Source organism: Camelus ferus, chromosome 5 (assembly GCF_009834535.1).
Source record: "Camelus ferus isolate YT-003-E chromosome 5, BCGSAC_Cfer_1.0, whole genome shotgun sequence".
Taxonomy (NCBI): domain Eukaryota; kingdom Metazoa; phylum Chordata; class Mammalia; order Artiodactyla; family Camelidae; genus Camelus; species Camelus ferus.
The window spans coordinates 78,783,343-78,799,909 of NC_045700.1; the positions used below are offsets into that span (position 1 = coordinate 78,783,343).

Sequence of the window (16,567 nt, forward strand, 5' to 3'; positions counted from 1 at the left end):
GGGTCTGAGGGCTCCCTGAGTTTCAGTCCTGAATCTCCTGTGCTCGCTATGCTCTTTTCCTTGTAGTCTTTATGTCATCATATTATGTGTAATATTAGTTATGTGATGCTTTATGACACAACAGACAACTCTCTTCAACCCTTAGTGTCCAGGGTGCCAAATCCTCCTGGTTTTCTCCTGTCTCCCTGATCATTCCTTCCTGGCCTCCTTTGTCAGCTCCCTCTCCTCTGTACAACATCTAAATGTTGTAGTTCCTTAAAGGCTTGGTCTTGAACCCTTTTTTCCTACACCCTATCCTGTTTCAGGAGCCTCATACATATTGCTTGCTCTCCTTGGAACTCCTTTCCCTCCCACCTTTTCCTGTCTAAATCGTACTCCTCCTTTTTCTTCCCTGCTCCTGTCCATGGTCCCCACAGTCCTGGACCACTTCAGGCACACCCTGTGCCTTCCCACTGCAATTCACACTTTTGCTCATTCCTTTTTTTTTTCTGTCTGATAACCAAATTCTACTTTTCATTGCGCAGCTAAAAAGCCACGTTAATTCATGAAGCTTTGTTATACTCATCAAAGATTGATTTCTTTTAAAAAAATTCAGATCAGTTGATATACTTCCGTACTACTTGTATTGCGTTTATCTCTTGTTATTATTTTTGTGTCTCGTGTTGTATCTATCCCTTATTAGACAGTAGAACTCCCAGAGGGCAAGGATCTTAACTTAATTGTAGCTCCTGTAGAACACATCCTAGTGTCTTATACATAGCACTGAACACAATAAATATGTACTAGGCTAAACTAAAATAATCAGTAAATCAAGCAAAGAGATATTTACCCTATACTGCTGAGATTCCTCATTCACATTTCAAAAGAATTGAGAACCCTGGAGTCTCTGGGATTACTGCTCTTGTTTGTGCTCAGATAGGAGACTCTTAGTGAACTTTGTATCCAGCAATCTGAGAAAGCAGGCTGCTTCAGTGGTGTAGGAAATAGCAAACAGTTCTGCTACTTCGCCTTTGCAGCCTGAGAGGAGGAGATAGCTTCTATTGCTGTGAGCTTGTGGTTTTCTGTTCTGCCTACTAATCAGGATTGTATTATTTACCTTGTTTAAAAAGACCCGTCCAAACATTCTTTCTCTCCTTTGAATTGTAGCAGGTATTAATTTACTGCTGCAAGATACACTGGAAAGATTTCTGAAAATGCTGGGAAGTGTTTCTTTAATCCCTCAAGTTGGTTAAGTACTTTATTGTAATGGAGATCATAATCTCCTGGTTGGTAGAAAAGATGAAAAGGTTACTGGGGATATTTTTCTCTTGCTGCAAAATTATTATATTAGGAAATACTTCATCCAGTTTTTTAATCCTTTCCATGTGCTGCGAGATCCTTTGGAAATCAGTTGATGGCTCTGCGTTTCAGGTCTTTCCTAGGGCATCGTGCCGTGCTCGGGTCACTGTGATTGAGTTAGTGGCTTGAAGCTTTCACAGGCGAGCTTCAAACTCGTTTTCATTAGTACTTCACGTGTACACTCTCATAACTATGAGAGTGCTTGGTTGAGGCCACGACTGTGGCAAACCTGCAGACTTACAACATCTTGACCACTCAGCATAATTTGCTGAACAGCCAGCTAGTGAGTGGTTTCAGGGGACAAGTAAGAGGGAGCCTTTAGGCTGTGACTCTGCACATCTCCTTGCTTTGTTCTTCCACATCGATCGCGAGGGTCAGTTTTGATCTGCTCTGCAGCTTAAGTTCCCTGGTGACTTTTGTTTTTATTTTCCTCTGCTTTTTTTCCCATACTGAAGAAGTCTTTGCTTGTTTGTGAGGTGGCCTCAAGTTGCAGCCCACCTTGGAAAGGAAAAATTATTAATGTATTTTCTCTTTCTGTAGCATTTATGACGTTGCTTGCTGACAGTTATTGTTTATTAAGTATTCATGGCTTTGTAGATTGCTAACTTAGAGAATATTCAGGTTCAGCTAAGGCAGAAGATATGGAGCAATGGCTTTCCATTCTAAAGGGATATTATTAAATTAAAATAAGGACTGGTCTTTTCTAATTTGACCTGTGATTGGAAGAAGATGGAGCGTCCCTCACTGGTTTCACTCTCTGGCATTGTTTGACATTTATCCTGACTGGAATTAGGGGATGGAATAGAGAATCTATTTTCTATGACTATTTCAGGAAAAGCAGTTTTGAATTACCCAAATGGCCCCTAAATTTGGGGAGGGGGGTATAAAAGGCAACAACAATAACAATTTTTTAGAAAAACAACTTAGTGTTTGAAATCCCAAAAGGAACATTTAGCTATAATTCTAAGCATTTTAGAAATTTTATTTCTTGACAAATATCAACAAATATTATCTAAACTTTAAAAATATAGACTTTTGGAATCAGCATTTTGCATCTCATCTTTCCTTCCTGTCCACCCCCTTAGAAGAGGAGTGGCTTTTGGGCCTGCCGACCACAAGGCTCTTGAACCATAATACATACTATGGGCACACAGAGCATACACTCTCTCCAACAAGCATCACTCAAGCTGAGAAAAATAAATTTATTGTCTTTTGTTCTAGCGAGTCACCAACTAATAAATCACATTGAACAGTTTTTGGATACTAACAAAACACCGTATTTCATGAAGAGCATGGACTGCATCAAGGTCTTTCGGGAGGAAGCCATTCAGGTAATGCCATCCTGTGTCCTCTTCCTAAGCAGCTGACCACCGTCACAGGGGAGAGACATACAGCACCCTAAAGATTAGCCTGGGCTCTGAAATAATCATCCTCACTATGAGTAGCAACATATGCCAAGAGAAGTAGAAATGACTAACTCATTTTACTAACAGTAAACATTTACAGGGGAGAATAAAAGGGGGTGGGTGAGTCGGGTGAGCAGGCACTAAATTACTCTATTTTTGTTTGAATCTGTCCATGCTAAAGGTTAAAAAACAAAGTACTGGGTCACCAAAAAACCTGTGGGACTATGGGGATTTCTGTCCCTTCAGCAAATGGAAAGATTTCTGGCTCCCAGGAGTCATAGCCAAAATTCAAAGTGCCAGTTTCCCATGTATCAGTACCAAGGAAAAACATTTTACATATTTTTAATTCAGTATATATAGTGCTTGGGGCTGGGGATGAATTCTGTTTGTGTGTGTGCTCTGACCCGCCCCCTGCTCTACCCCCATGTGCCACCAGTTTTCAGAAGAGCAGCGCTTTAACAGTTTCCTGAAAGCCCTGCGAGAGAAAGTGGAAATTAAACAATTAAGTCATTTCTGGGAGATTGTCGTCCAGGGTAAGGTGTCATTTGTCTTTTCCTCCAAATATTTATGCTATTTATTTTCTAAGTATAAATTCTAAATATAAATTATATTGTGTGATGTGTTATGTGAGGACCTGGTGACTTCCCATGTGGACTTGGGAAACGCTCAGAATTCAGTGATCTGAAAATATTGCTTGATAAACATAAATGCAAAGTGATGAATCGTAGTAAACATGTAAGTCCCATCTTAAACTCTGCGCGTTATGACCCTCAGAGATCACACCTTTCCGTTTGAGGAGTGAAGAAGCTGTGCAGGCAGACATTACTTCCTTTCTCCGATTCTTTTAGTTCTTCTGGGTCCACAGCACTTGTCCTGACCTCACCCACATGGTGCCTTGCTCAGCTTTTCATTGCCACGTTCTTGAGCTTTCATATCAGCAGACTGGCATCTTCATGCACCAGAGCCACTCGGTTCCTCACTTGTTCACAGGGACCAACGTGGAATGAAGGCAACATACATTTTTTTTCAGTTTTAGGGTTGATGTTTGATTTCCTTCATGCCCGTTGCCCATTTTCTTTAACCTGACTTGATTTTCTTCCAGAACCAAGGTATAAGATATTACCTGTTGAAAGTATATATGAAAACAATGATGTTACGAAGTATGAAACTTTTCATTTGTAGTAGAACCCCCAAATTAGTTTCAACCTGTCTTTCAGTGCAAATTCTGTATAAAAAGAGTTGCGTACCTATCTATCCAACGTCTAACGGGCAGCCTTTCATCACACAGGCAACCATTTTCCTGACAGTTAATTTTTCAGCCCTTTAACTTCTACACTGGGGAGCAAAAGCAATTAGAATAGGTGGTGAATGGGGCTTACTCAGATCACTTTTGTGTCCCTGCTGCCAACCCAGGAGATGAAAGAGATTGGGTTTGGTATTTATTGAATGCCTCCAGCACATTGTTTGCTGAAAAGAAACTTGCAGGACATATGCAAGATACATGTTTTCTGAGAGCCTATATCCTACTGAGAATACACATGACCTGTGCCATTTCTAGGCACAGATGGATGTTAAATGCATGTGCTTTTCTGAAAGCGTTTCATACATCACCCATTTGAGGCAGAAGAAAATTTTAGGAAGAAGAGAAAACTAAAGGGTCGCTTTTCTATCCTTGATTTGTTCTCACTGAGCTAAAATTGACGTACTGTGCTCAGTGACAGATAAGGCCATGGTAAGAGCGTGTTTCCTCCTGACCTCAGCTCTCTCATCGTCTCATCAATAGCTAGTAACACTGCTAGAAGTCAGAATGTCTGCAGATCCCATCTGGTACCTAATGGGTTTGGACCAAAGTATAGTCACTCAGTTACCATTTGTTTACTGAGCTCCTGCTATGTACTACATTGGAGGGAATATAAAGATGAATTAAATATAGTCCCTGCTCTAGAGAAAAGTATAGTTAGGAAAGATAAAATATGTACAAATAGTTATACAAGATAAAATATGGTGAGAGCCATTTCAAAGGGATAAACAAGGTGATCTGAGAATTCTGACAGAGAGATTCAGTGCTACCTTCATGACAGCAGGTAGCATTTGAGATGTGTCCTTCATTTTATACAAGCAAAAATAGGAGAAAGAATAATGTAAGATGGAAAGAATAATATGAGTTCAGTGCCTTTAATAAAGTTTTATATTTCTTACAGAGAAGAGCACCTTTACAGTTTTAAAAATCTCCAGTGCAAAAATGGGAGGAGGTGTGGTGGAAAGGAAGGTGGGTTTGGGGTTGATTCTTTGTACATGGATTTCACTCTGTGAATTACTTTTTAGATGGAATTACTCTGATAACCAAAGATGAAGCTTCTGGAAGCTCTGTCACAGCTGAGGAAGCCAAAAAGGTATTAGAGAATAACTCCCTGTTTTTAGATGAGCTATCACAGTGGATATTATTTTCTTGATGCCAGTTCTCCCTTGAAGAAGTAAGATTCTAAAGGTAACTAAATTAGCATATCATTCTTTACTCAGCCAACAGGCAAATTCCTTCCAGCTGTAGCATCCTGGTGGGATAAATTGTAATCCACTCAGCTTTCCATAGGCTGTGGTGATGTGTCTAGAACTCATCTATAATCATAGCTCCTGAGGTCCATGGTGCACACCACATGTAATCTAGACCCTGGCAAAGGCTATCCCTCCAGCCCAGTGATTCCGAGCCAAGCCACACATTAGTCACCTGGGGAGCTATTAAAAAAAATGCTGATGACAAGCACCCCTTCCTCTCCCCTGAGATTCTGTTGGTATGAGATGGGTTTGGGGCATGGTTTTGAGTTTTTAAAGCCCCTCAGGTGATTGTGAAGTGCAGCAAGGTAGAGCACACAAGTATTCCAACATAAGGCATATCCAGGTGTTTATAGTAAAATACCTCATGTATGCAGGTCCCACAGACTTCCTACTGACACAGTTAGTGGGCCCAAGTCTTCCTGCTTGGTGTATGAGTATTGAATCTGATTCAGCTATGAGCCAAATGCATGTGGCTGTTTATCTCAGTAACCCTTGATTATACTTCAGATTTCTGATGCAGTTTTAATGAAACTAAACTGAGTAGCTCAAAAGTATACAGTTTGTAACAGTCAGCATCTTTTACAGTTACTGATTGAGCTCGGTCCTGGCAGCTGTCAGTTAACGTGCTAAGCCTCTGCTTTATGCTGGGCACTGTGCTGGATGATAAGACAGCACCCCTGCCCTCTAGAAACTCAGTTGGTCACAAGGTAGCAGAAGGAAACACTGGAGACTCAAGAATTAACTACACACGCTAAGGGAGAGTTTGGTCTGGGACTGGTGGGAGCAAGGCTGGAAGTGTTCATCTGTGGCTAAATTCAAGGCAAATTTAAAATGCCTTGAATTTTCAGCTCAATAAAGGCATTCAGTAAAAACCATAATATTTTTTGGGAGAGAAGTTAGAATATACAAGAATTTTTATTAAGCCTGGTAAAAGCGTTTTGTTAAAGAACAGATTACAGCCCCTGCTTTCAGGAAGTAAGATCCCAGAATTTAAAACGCACACTCTGAGATGCTGATGACCGTCTCAGAACGGGTTCCACGGCATCTGTATCCCATCCTGCCACAGTCAGTGCTGAGTCCTGTGGGCATCAGAGTGTCATTCAACTGCTTGATTTTGTTTGTGTTTGTTGCTTTATACAATGGCATGATGATATTTACCCCCTGAACTAGAGTGTTACTCAGGACTCTCCAGAGAGATAGAACCAAGAGAATGTGTGTGTGTTTGTGTGTGTGTGTGTGTGTGTGTGTGTGTGTGTGTATGTGTATGGGGTTGGTGAAGTCTGATTTATTTTAAAGAATTGGCTTACACAATGGTAGGGGCTGGCAAATCTGAAATTTGTAGGGCAGGCCAGCAAGCTGGCAACTTTTAGGCAGATTTCTGTGTCACAGTCTAGAGGCAGAACTTCTGCAGCTGATTGGATGAGGCTATCAACATTGTCGAGGGTAACCGTCTCTGCTTAAAGTCAGCTGTTGTAAGTGTTAATCACATTTACAAAATACCTTCACAGCAACATCTGGACTAGTGTTTGACTCAACAACTGTGCACCATAGCCTAACCGAGCTGACACGTAAAATCACATAGGGTGAAGGCTTATCAGTCAGCTTTTGCTAACAGGTAAAATAAGTCAAGGGAAATAATTTAATTTTAATCATTATTGCATTAAAAAAAACTGTCATCAGGTGAAAATTGAGTATGTGTTACAGTTTTGGAGGAAGAGGAGAGCACTGGTCTGAAAAAAGTTAGTTTTTCCCTTTCAGCGGTACATCTTAACCAAAGGCATCACCGCTGAGTGAATCCAGAATATTAGAGGGGGAGGAAATCTAAGGAGGAATAACATGCTTCTTGAAAATGTCTGAGGCTTATTCTTTGTTGCAAATGCAATGTCATCTTTAGAATTTAAGGGCACAGAGCCTAACCATCAGGAATTTTAATGTCTGATAATAAGCTACAGAGATGAATTTCAGTTAAGACTAGGAATGGGGTGGTGTCCTTACGAGACTGTAGTACCAGCAGAATTGATTTCAGTTGGTTGCAGTTTCAGACAACTCGGAAAACGCCGCCAGCTTTGAACAGGTAGAGAACAGGGTCAGCGCAGCGGAGTGGAGCCTGTTCCTGTGGCTCACCGTCAGTGCACGCTCGGTCTGGCGTGTCTGACTCGCACGGTTATGCCTGTGTGTGCTTCAGTGCCACGTGAACCCTTCATTTTTCAGAATGAAAACCCAATCCTTTATATTAAAAATGTTTTTAAGTGGCACCGGTTGATTTTCGGAGAGAAGGGTAGAAGGGAGAGTGCATCTACAGATGACAGAAGAATTGCCGAGTGGGGTTCTGGCTCACGGAAGCTGATTCCTTGTGGTTAAATAGGAGAGTCATGCTTCGTCTTCAGCTTTTTCTCTTAGCAAACTTACAGACGTGTAATCACTTTTGACCGTGCCCTGAAATACTCATTTACACTGCCTTCAAAACAAGTTCGGTCCCTTTCCAAATAATCAATTAAGGAAACTTGGCTATAATCAGAGAAAGTGAAGACCAACTCTCATAGTCCACTTAAATTCTTTCAAGGTATTTACCATAAGTTATTTATAGTTAACAAGCTGTCACATTGTGTCTGTTAAATGTTGTTTGTTAATTTGAAAGGAAATAATTATCCAGGGATATCCATTTCAGATGAAAAATAAATCATAACTTTATACTTGTACATCTTAAGGGGAGCTATTTCCCTCTGATATAGTCTAAAAATGTGTCCGCTTTATGATTCTTTGAGACATATAGGTAAGTCAGCCTTGCTGCGGAGATAGAAAATTCTTTCATGACATAAGCTTAGATAGTTCTTTTCAATAACTGATACCCCTCATTTCATTTTGAAGCCCAGACAAATATTACCCCTCTTTACATTCATTTCTATCGTTGTTATAACCTGTCAGTTCTTTCACTTAACTTTTTCTAATTGTTACTGTCAGACATGCTGTTAACATTTGATGTTTGGTAAAGTCTTTTTTATATATATTTTTCTCCAGTTTTGTTTTATTTCTTTATATTTATTGAGGTGACATTGGTTTATAACATTACATTTCTGTGTACAACATTATATGTCAACTTTTGTATACACCACAGCACACTCACCACTGAAAGCTGAGTTTCCATCCGTCACCAGACCATTGAACCTTTTACCCATTTTGCTCTCTCCTTGACCCGTTTCTCTCTGGTAACCACTACTGCCTTCTCGGTCTCTGTGTGTTTGTTTTGTTTAGTTTGGTTTGTTCATTTTCATTTTTTTATATTCCACATAAGATCAAAATCATTTGGTATTTGTCTTTCTGCATCCAACTTATTTCACTTAACATAATATTCTCAAGGTCCAAAATTCAAGAAGATGTATACACGTCTGTGCTCACAGCAGCATTATTTATAGTAGCTAAGATATGGAAACAACCTACGTGCCCATTGATGATGAATGGGTAAAGAAGATGTGGTGTATATATACAGTGGAATACCACTGTCGTAAAAGAGAAGAAATATCGCCTTTTGCAACAACATGTATGGGCCATAGTAGCTCCTGTGTACCCTTTCTCTGTCCCCTCATTCACAGGGCATGGCTCTGTGGTGGGAGGAGGTGTGGCTATTTATCGTGACACATTCCAGGGGCATCTGGGAAGTCCTTTGCCCCAAACCATAGTCAGTGAGAGACCTGGACTTGTGAAAGGTCAAGATAGGTTGATTCTTCATTTGAAGTTTATCGTCTTTATAAAAAAAAAAAAAACTTTTTTTTTTTTGAAGTTTCTCCTACTAACCTGTGTTAGGATTAAAACAGTGGTTCTCAGCCGGGAGTAATTTTGTTGGAGACATTTTTGGTGATTAGAGCAGGGGGCATGCTACCGACTCCTAGTGGGCAGAGACCTCCACAACAAAGAATGGCACCGTTGAGAAGCCCTGGGCTGGAAGAATTTAAACAAGCCAGATTTTTAACTAAGGCAGAGGATATCGGCTTATTTTGTATAGAATTTTTTTCAGCTGGAAAGAATCCTAATAATCTAGCTGAGTTTTTATTTTTAAAACTGAAAGCTTGCAGAGAAAAATGGTGCTTCTCAGCAGTTGGACAGTGGGAGCAGAAAACTGGGATTTCTTTTGTTGATGGGACTCGGAAGAACCCTCAGGTTTTATAGATGAAGAAACTTAGGGCTATGAGAAGTGAAATGACATGTCTGAGATCTTGTCATAAGTCAGTAGCCAGGAATCCAGTTGTAGGACTGACCCCCCCAGCCGTCCGTTCTTCTTACTCAGTGTTAAGAGCACAGCGGGAAAAAGAATTTATTCCTGGGGCTTTGGAGTATTGTTTCTCGTGGGATTCCAGGAGGCTGAGCTATGTCTAAAGAATCATTTGATACAAACTCTATGGGGAAAAAAATCATTATTTTAGCACTTGTTTTCCTTGTAGCCACCTAATCTAGCCTTCTTTATTGTTGTTGACATTTATTGATTTTTCCGTCTTAGCGTCATAGATGCTCAATGCTTAGCAGTCTGGTCGTTTTCCAGATGCCATCTGGAGAGGTGGAGTTGACTTGCTCAGCATCTCAGCAGGTTCATGGCCAGTGAGTGACTAGAACCCAGACCCCGGGCTCCTTCCATAATCATCTTACCCCACACCATGGCGCCACCTCTCCATCCCTCCCCCCTAGAGTACCAGCAGCCACACCTGCGTGAGGAACAGCTCATGCTCCCTCTTTCAGAAGTACACCCAGTTTTCTGTGTGTCAGAGACCTTGTGAAGGAGCATAACTGCTGGCCCCTATTGGACCCCATGATATTTTCCTTTGTTCTTTTCCACTTTCCTTTTCTGCCTTCAATCTCTAGTATAGTTGTTCTATATGCTAGTACAAGAAAAGTAATAGTTAAAATATCACAGTGTTAACTTACATTTGTTTACAGCTTGATACTTTTAAGATACAATTTTTAAAACTTTATCAAGGATGAAGCATACATACAGTAAATGCACAAATCTTAAATGTGTATGCTAATAAATTCTTACGTATTCATATATCTGGGTACCACCACCCAGATCAAAATACAGAACATTTCCAACACCTCAGAAGGCTCCCTGACACCCTTCTCAGTCAGAACCCCCAAGATAACCACTATTCTGACCTCTGTCACTTGAGAGTAGTTTTGCCTGTCTTAACCGTCATATAATTGGAATCATGCCTTTTATGATTCATCCATGATGTTAAAATTGTTCATTCTTTATTGTAGCTATGTAGTATTCTCTTTTATGGTTATATCATAATTGATTCATCCATTCTTCTAACGTTGGACATTTTTGATTATTTCCTAACCTTGGCAGTTGTGAGTAAACATGCTGTGGGTATTATTGTATGTATCATTTGGTAGACACATATTGTGTGTATCCTAGGGCTTGGAGCATAAAGCCTACAGTACACAAAGCACTTTTGTGCACGTTATTTCATCTGAAAAGCAATATAATCCCATGAGATAGGTAGGGTCAAGTAGTAGTATTCCCATTTTATTTTTTGAGGAAAACCGGTTATAGGCAGGCCAGGTGGCTTGCCCAGGGTTACTGAGGAACAGGCAGAGCTTGGATGGTGCTTCTGTTCCCCCACACTAGTTTGCAGAATTTCTCTGCTGCACTGTAGTGTCTTTAAGGCATGAAATCAGCATTAATGAAACCTAAGTGTGTGTCATTTTAGACAAAATACATGCAAATGGACTTTCATTCTTCCTGATACTTTTGTACATCTGGATTATGGGTGATTCTTTGGAATCGCCTGATAGTGTTAGAATCAGCCCAGTGGAAGCCTTGTGTTTTTAATTTGGGGATAGCTCAGGGTCTGAGCACAAGCTGATTTTTAGTGTTTAGTCTTGTGGAGGAATCGGACTGGAAGCTTCTATACAGAGATTATTGATTCACTTTCTCTGCCTATGACCAGGCTTGTATTTCAGTGTACTTGAGAGGTAGTAGTTTATCCATTTTATAAAGATCTCCAAGCAAGGAGGTAATCCCAAGTAAATGATGGTGGTTTGAGGGTGGAGTGCTGTGTCACACAGGTGTTCTTTCTCTTTACTGTCTACTCTTTCAGCATATTGCAGAGAGAAAGAACATAAGAAAAGTCAGGAGTTGACTTGTGCCCCTTTCTGCTGCATTCAGAGAATCTGTTGCTTTTATTGAGAAAACAGGCCAGTCACTGAAGTCTGTGCTTTATCTCTAGCTTCCCTGTCACTGCACAGCCTGGAAATTACTTGCAGTTAAAAACCCTGATGATGAGGAGTGATACGTGCATGAGACCAGCCTCTCCCGGGTCTCTGGGGAGGATAATGGATGGCAGTCCCGGTTTGAGCCGTAATTTGCTTACACAGACACGTGAAGCAGATTTGCCAGGAAGCCAGTTGCAGATGTTTAGCACTTGGTGGAAATGAAGGGGAAGTTTGCTGCTGCTCCTCTCCTCAGAACCTGGCCTCGTCTCAGAGCTGTGCCACTGGTGTTTAACTGTGTATACCATGCTCACACCGCTCAGACGGTTCTATCTTCATTTACCCTGTAGTTGCAGTGTGAAGGGGGCTTTGCAGGTGGGGAGGGAATGGGAATTGGAGCCTTTAGAGGCTGTGTGCAAAAAAACATTAGGAATTCTCTAGATTCATCAGTAAGTACCTGCCATGTATCAGGTTCCTAAGGGATAATAAAAGATATAGTTGACATAGAATCATGAGACCATAGAGTCTGTATTTGGAAGGTCATTTGTGCCCCCCACCCCCAGAGGTTTATGCTCTACTTTTTAGTCTTTGCAACCCAACTGGATAAGGCTTTATCCCCTTGCCTGATGTTCTTGATGTAGGGGTTAATGATAATGAGTAGGAGAGGGAAGGTACAAAGTAAAAATCATTTTTAATATTGATAATTAGGAGAATCATAAATAAAGATTAATTTGGGAATCTAAGAGCAGAGTTTAATCTTTAGATGTAAACCATATGCACATACATGTATGGATTTCTTACTCATTTATCTCTGTGTGGCCCTCAGATATCTTTATTAATAATCAACCAGAATAAATAAATAGAATTAATGATATGGAGGCTGTACTACAGTTCTGTTCCAGACTGTGCTTCCATTGCTAGCATGTTCTGTCTCCTGAACTAGATTCCCAGCACTGAACATGGTCCAGTTGAGCGTCAGTAAAGGGTTATGGAAAGATTTATATATGTCTTTAGAAGAAGATAAATTCCCTAGTCTCTCAGCCAAAATTGAAGTTTATAAATGATGAGATGGTTTTGACTGTAGGGGAAAAAGCCCAGGAGGGAGGTTGAGTCAGAAACAAGCCGCCATGGCCCTGTCCATGGTGCTGACGAGGCACCAGCCAGTTCCGCAGGTGCTGTTCTCTTGCCTGCGTGTGTGTCCCTGCACATGAGTGGAGGGACAGGCAGCACTTGCTTCCTGAGACTTGTGCACAACCTAGTATTTTAATGGTGACTTCGCTTTGTGATTTGTCAAAGGGACATATTTTAGTCTAATTATAAATCTAAGGTTTCAGAGACCTCTATTGTGTCCACTGTACCATAAAAATCACAAAACTATAAAGGGAAGGCAGTTCTTGCCATGTTTTCAAGGAGAGAATGAGAAAAGTATGTGTGAGTACACCTTTCCCTCTTGGGTGGAGACTGCCGCAGAAGCATAGTGGCCTGGGGGTCTCACTCAGCGCCTGCGTGCTCCGTGCACTCTGACCCTGAGGATGCTCACGGGAGAGGCATGCCTCACCTACCACCTCCCCTTCCAACAACACCTACTCCTGCAGGCTTGGCTCTGCCACCATTTTAAGTCCTTATGCTGCCAGAAGATTAGCTCTGGTGTTAGGCTGGGAAATGGTTGATAGAACAGTTCTTAGATGCAGTTATCATGCACCTTGAAGGAAAAGAGTCCCCACTGCTATCTCTTGGAGGGACAGGATGGAGAGCAGGAGTGTTGGGAGAGTCTTAAGGGCACTCACATCCCTTTTAATCTGGGTTGCATTCTTAGATTTTCGCAGGCTTTGGTTCAGGGTCCTTGCTTTTCTATGTATCTGCCTTTCAGAAGCTCCATGTCTGGAACACTGATGCTAAACAGAAGTGTACATTTGAAGTTTTCTCATCCATTTTCCTGTTTTCAAACAATTTCCAACACAAATGAAAGGATTTCCAGAAAAGAAATTGAACAGCCTCCCAAGCTCACCCATTTTTGTGTTTCACATCTCTTAAAAGAAGTCCTTTCTTTTACCTTTTTGTCTCACTAGGGTTGAGGGATAGATGATTGTAATCTTTAAGTTCAGACACTTTCAGAAGAAACCGAGACATATTGATTTGGGGTGTTTGGTTCTTTTTTTAACCCTAATGAGTCCACATACCCTTTGTGGAGGCAGAAATGGGAATATCAGGTGTCTTCAGTGCCTGACGTAGGACCCTCCACCTGCCCCTTGCCTCGGCAAGCCATGTCATTTCCTCCCTCTTCATAAGAACTTTCTCTGACTAGTTAGTGTGGGCTCTTCAACCTCAAAATTGGTCCTCTCATCCAGGGCCAAATGGAGGAGCATATGTCAAGATAATGTTTCTTTTGGGCCATTTGCATGTGTTCCTCCATCAAAAGGGGCAGAAATGACCTTTTGGCATCGTGCCTGACTTTCTGTTCACAGTTTCTGGCCCTCAAAGAAAATGCAAAGGAAGATACAGCGGCCATATTTGAGGAAGGTGGTGATGTGGATGATTTGGTAAGTACTTTTAATATATACCAGGTGTTCTAGTGTTTGAAATTGCCTAAGCTGTAAATACAGCCACAAAGCCTGCTTATCATAGACTTGCTTCTTATTTGTGTTTTAATTTCTAACACACCAGAAGCTCTCCACACTGTTATTTATTGCCGTTGTAAATTTAATCAGATAAGTAATTTCATAATGGACATCCCTGTGCTCTGTGGTTTTCTCAGTTTATTGTTTACTCAGTTTAATCCTCTCCTTTGAAGGACTAAAAAAGAGCTGGGGGAGGCTATTCCTTTAGCAGCAAAATGTCATAATTTACTGAAATTGCTCTCAACCAAAATAGGCAATACAACATGCAGTTTTTGTGGGATGACAAATAAAAACAGCCTTTAAAAAGCCTATTTCTTAAATGTTCTCAATTAACAATGTAAACAGAATAGGCTGATAGGCACTTGGGGATTTCTGGACCTTACCCCACCACGCCTGGCAGCCTGGGCAGCTGTGTAGAAGTGTTGGCCTTTGTATCCATCTTTCATGTGTGGAAACTTCCTGCTTTTAAGCCTCACAGGACAGCAGTCCAGTCAGAACTTCAGCCTTTTTGTGGAGAAGTTCTTAGTACTGAAATGAAGAGATACTTAGAATTTAACTCTTAAAATAATTGACAGCGAGTAAGTGTGCAAGTTTATGCAGACTGCCAGTGAAGAGAACCGTTGTCAGTAAACTTCCTTCCCAGAGAAGCAGTGGTCTGGAGGTGGCCTGGTTCCTTTCTCAACATGCTGTTCCTGTTTGCAGCTGGACTTGATATAGATCACAGATGTGTGGGGAATCTCCAAGAGCTGCTGTCACGGTGGTGCTGAGAGTTCTACACGGAACACCCTGGAGGGGGCCATCCAAGAGAACCGGAAGCTCTGGAGGTGGTCCCTGCAGGTCACACGAAAGTGAATCACCTCATTCCCAGTGGAATGAATACAGACATGTAAAAGGGATAGTTTAGACCCCATGCAAGCTTATAAAGAGTCATGGTTATTTTCTCATCATCGGTGATGTGTTTTCTTTTGGGGTCTTATTGAGCTCCATATGTCACACTCATGCTTTGAAGTTTCTGGAAGATAAATTTCATCCTGGCCTGGTAGGTTGGTGAGGACTGCAGCCCTCACGAGGTTATCTCATCCAGAACTGTGACGTGGACACGGGTGGGTTCCTCAGTCCTCCCTGGAGGCCCTGCCCATTGTCTGACCCTCTAACAGCATCACAGCTGACAATGATCAAACGGTGGCATTAGTTTCTCACAGCAGAAAGCTGACTTTGGAGAACCATGGCCAAGGGCTGACCCATTTCTCTTTTTATTTAAGCCTTTTTAGTCACCAAATTACTTTGGCTGTACAGCAGAGGGGGAGGGGGAGGGCACCATTCCCTGTGCTCCCGTTTGAAGCAGTGAGTTATGGTAATGCTCACATGAAGGAAAGACACCCACCCTTTGACATATCGCTGAGCTCTAAAAAAGCAAACTAACTAACAGAAACACAATAACTGAGAGATTCACTACAGTAGTTAGGATTCTATCATTTCATTACTGTACTTGCTGCTCTCACAGAAAGTTTGGTTGCGTTAAAACACTTCTTCCTTAATTTCCTAGTCTTTTCCAGCTCTACCCAAGTCTCCTTTCCTGTCTCTCTGAATGATGTTTCCTTTCCTAAAATAAAAAAATAGCAAGCCCTTATTTTTTCCTATCCTCACTTCTTTCCCGAGTTCCAGCTCCTCCTCCCTTGGTGTCATAAACTTCATGGTGCTCAGTCTCCCGTATCCTCAGCAGCCCCATAAATGACCATTGATTCACTTCATTTCGCAAACATTAATATTAAAGGCATCAATGCTTCGTTCCTCCCGTGGATTGCTGCTCATTAGTAATTGTCTGCAAAAGAACTCTTCAGTTTTGTGCTTAGACTAAAGACCCTCTGTGCCTTGACTGAAAATGGGCCTCCCTGAGGAGAGAGGGGCGCGGTCTGCTCTGGGCCCTAGCACTTCCCCTCATACCGTGCAGCTCCCCACTGCAAGCGACCCCAGTGAAGGATGTCATATCTTACTGTCCAGTTGCACAGTTAAGGCCCAGGGAAGGTTTGTGACCTGGATGAAACTGGGACATTTCACAGAATCAAGAGGGAAGACTGTTCTCTAAATTCCATGTCACCCTCGTCAGATCCTCCTGGCCGTATGAGTCCAACGAGAATGGCCTCGTAAGCATCCCTTGTCTTTGTCGGTTTGGAGAATTCTCTCTTGGAAACATCCATGTTTTCATCAAACGAGGAAAAGTTTGGATCAGGTTAACCCTTTGTGATGCTTTTTGATTTATGTTAGCACAGTGAGGTTGTGCTTCCCCTTACCCCGCTTCTACCTATGCTGTCTGACTACCTGAAGGAAGAAGCGAGTTCAGCAGGCTGAGGAGAGAAAGGACCAAATTAGTCACGTAATTTCTAAATCCACTTCCTGTGGGCAGGGTATAGGTGCTGGGCAGACTTGGTCAGAACTTACCGTTTTGAG

At 41.6% G+C, this 16,567-nt stretch overlaps 1 protein-coding gene across 1 annotated transcript in view; it reads left to right on the forward strand.

Annotated features, from left to right (window-relative positions):
* Positions 1–15,066, forward strand: part of XRCC5 (X-ray repair cross complementing 5) — an 82,699-nt gene extending 67,633 nt beyond the window's left edge. Inside the window, exons 17-21 of the mRNA XM_006186906.3 lie at positions 2,560–2,669; positions 3,181–3,277; positions 5,070–5,137; positions 13,967–14,041; positions 14,822–15,066. Of these exons, the coding sequence (XP_006186968.2) occupies positions 2,560–2,669; positions 3,181–3,277; positions 5,070–5,137; positions 13,967–14,041; positions 14,822–14,836 (365 nt within the window). The 3' untranslated portion in view covers positions 14,837–15,066. The remainder of the gene's footprint in view (positions 1–2,559; positions 2,670–3,180; positions 3,278–5,069; positions 5,138–13,966; positions 14,042–14,821) is intronic.
* The last annotated feature ends 1,501 nt before the right edge of the window (positions 15,067–16,567 follow it).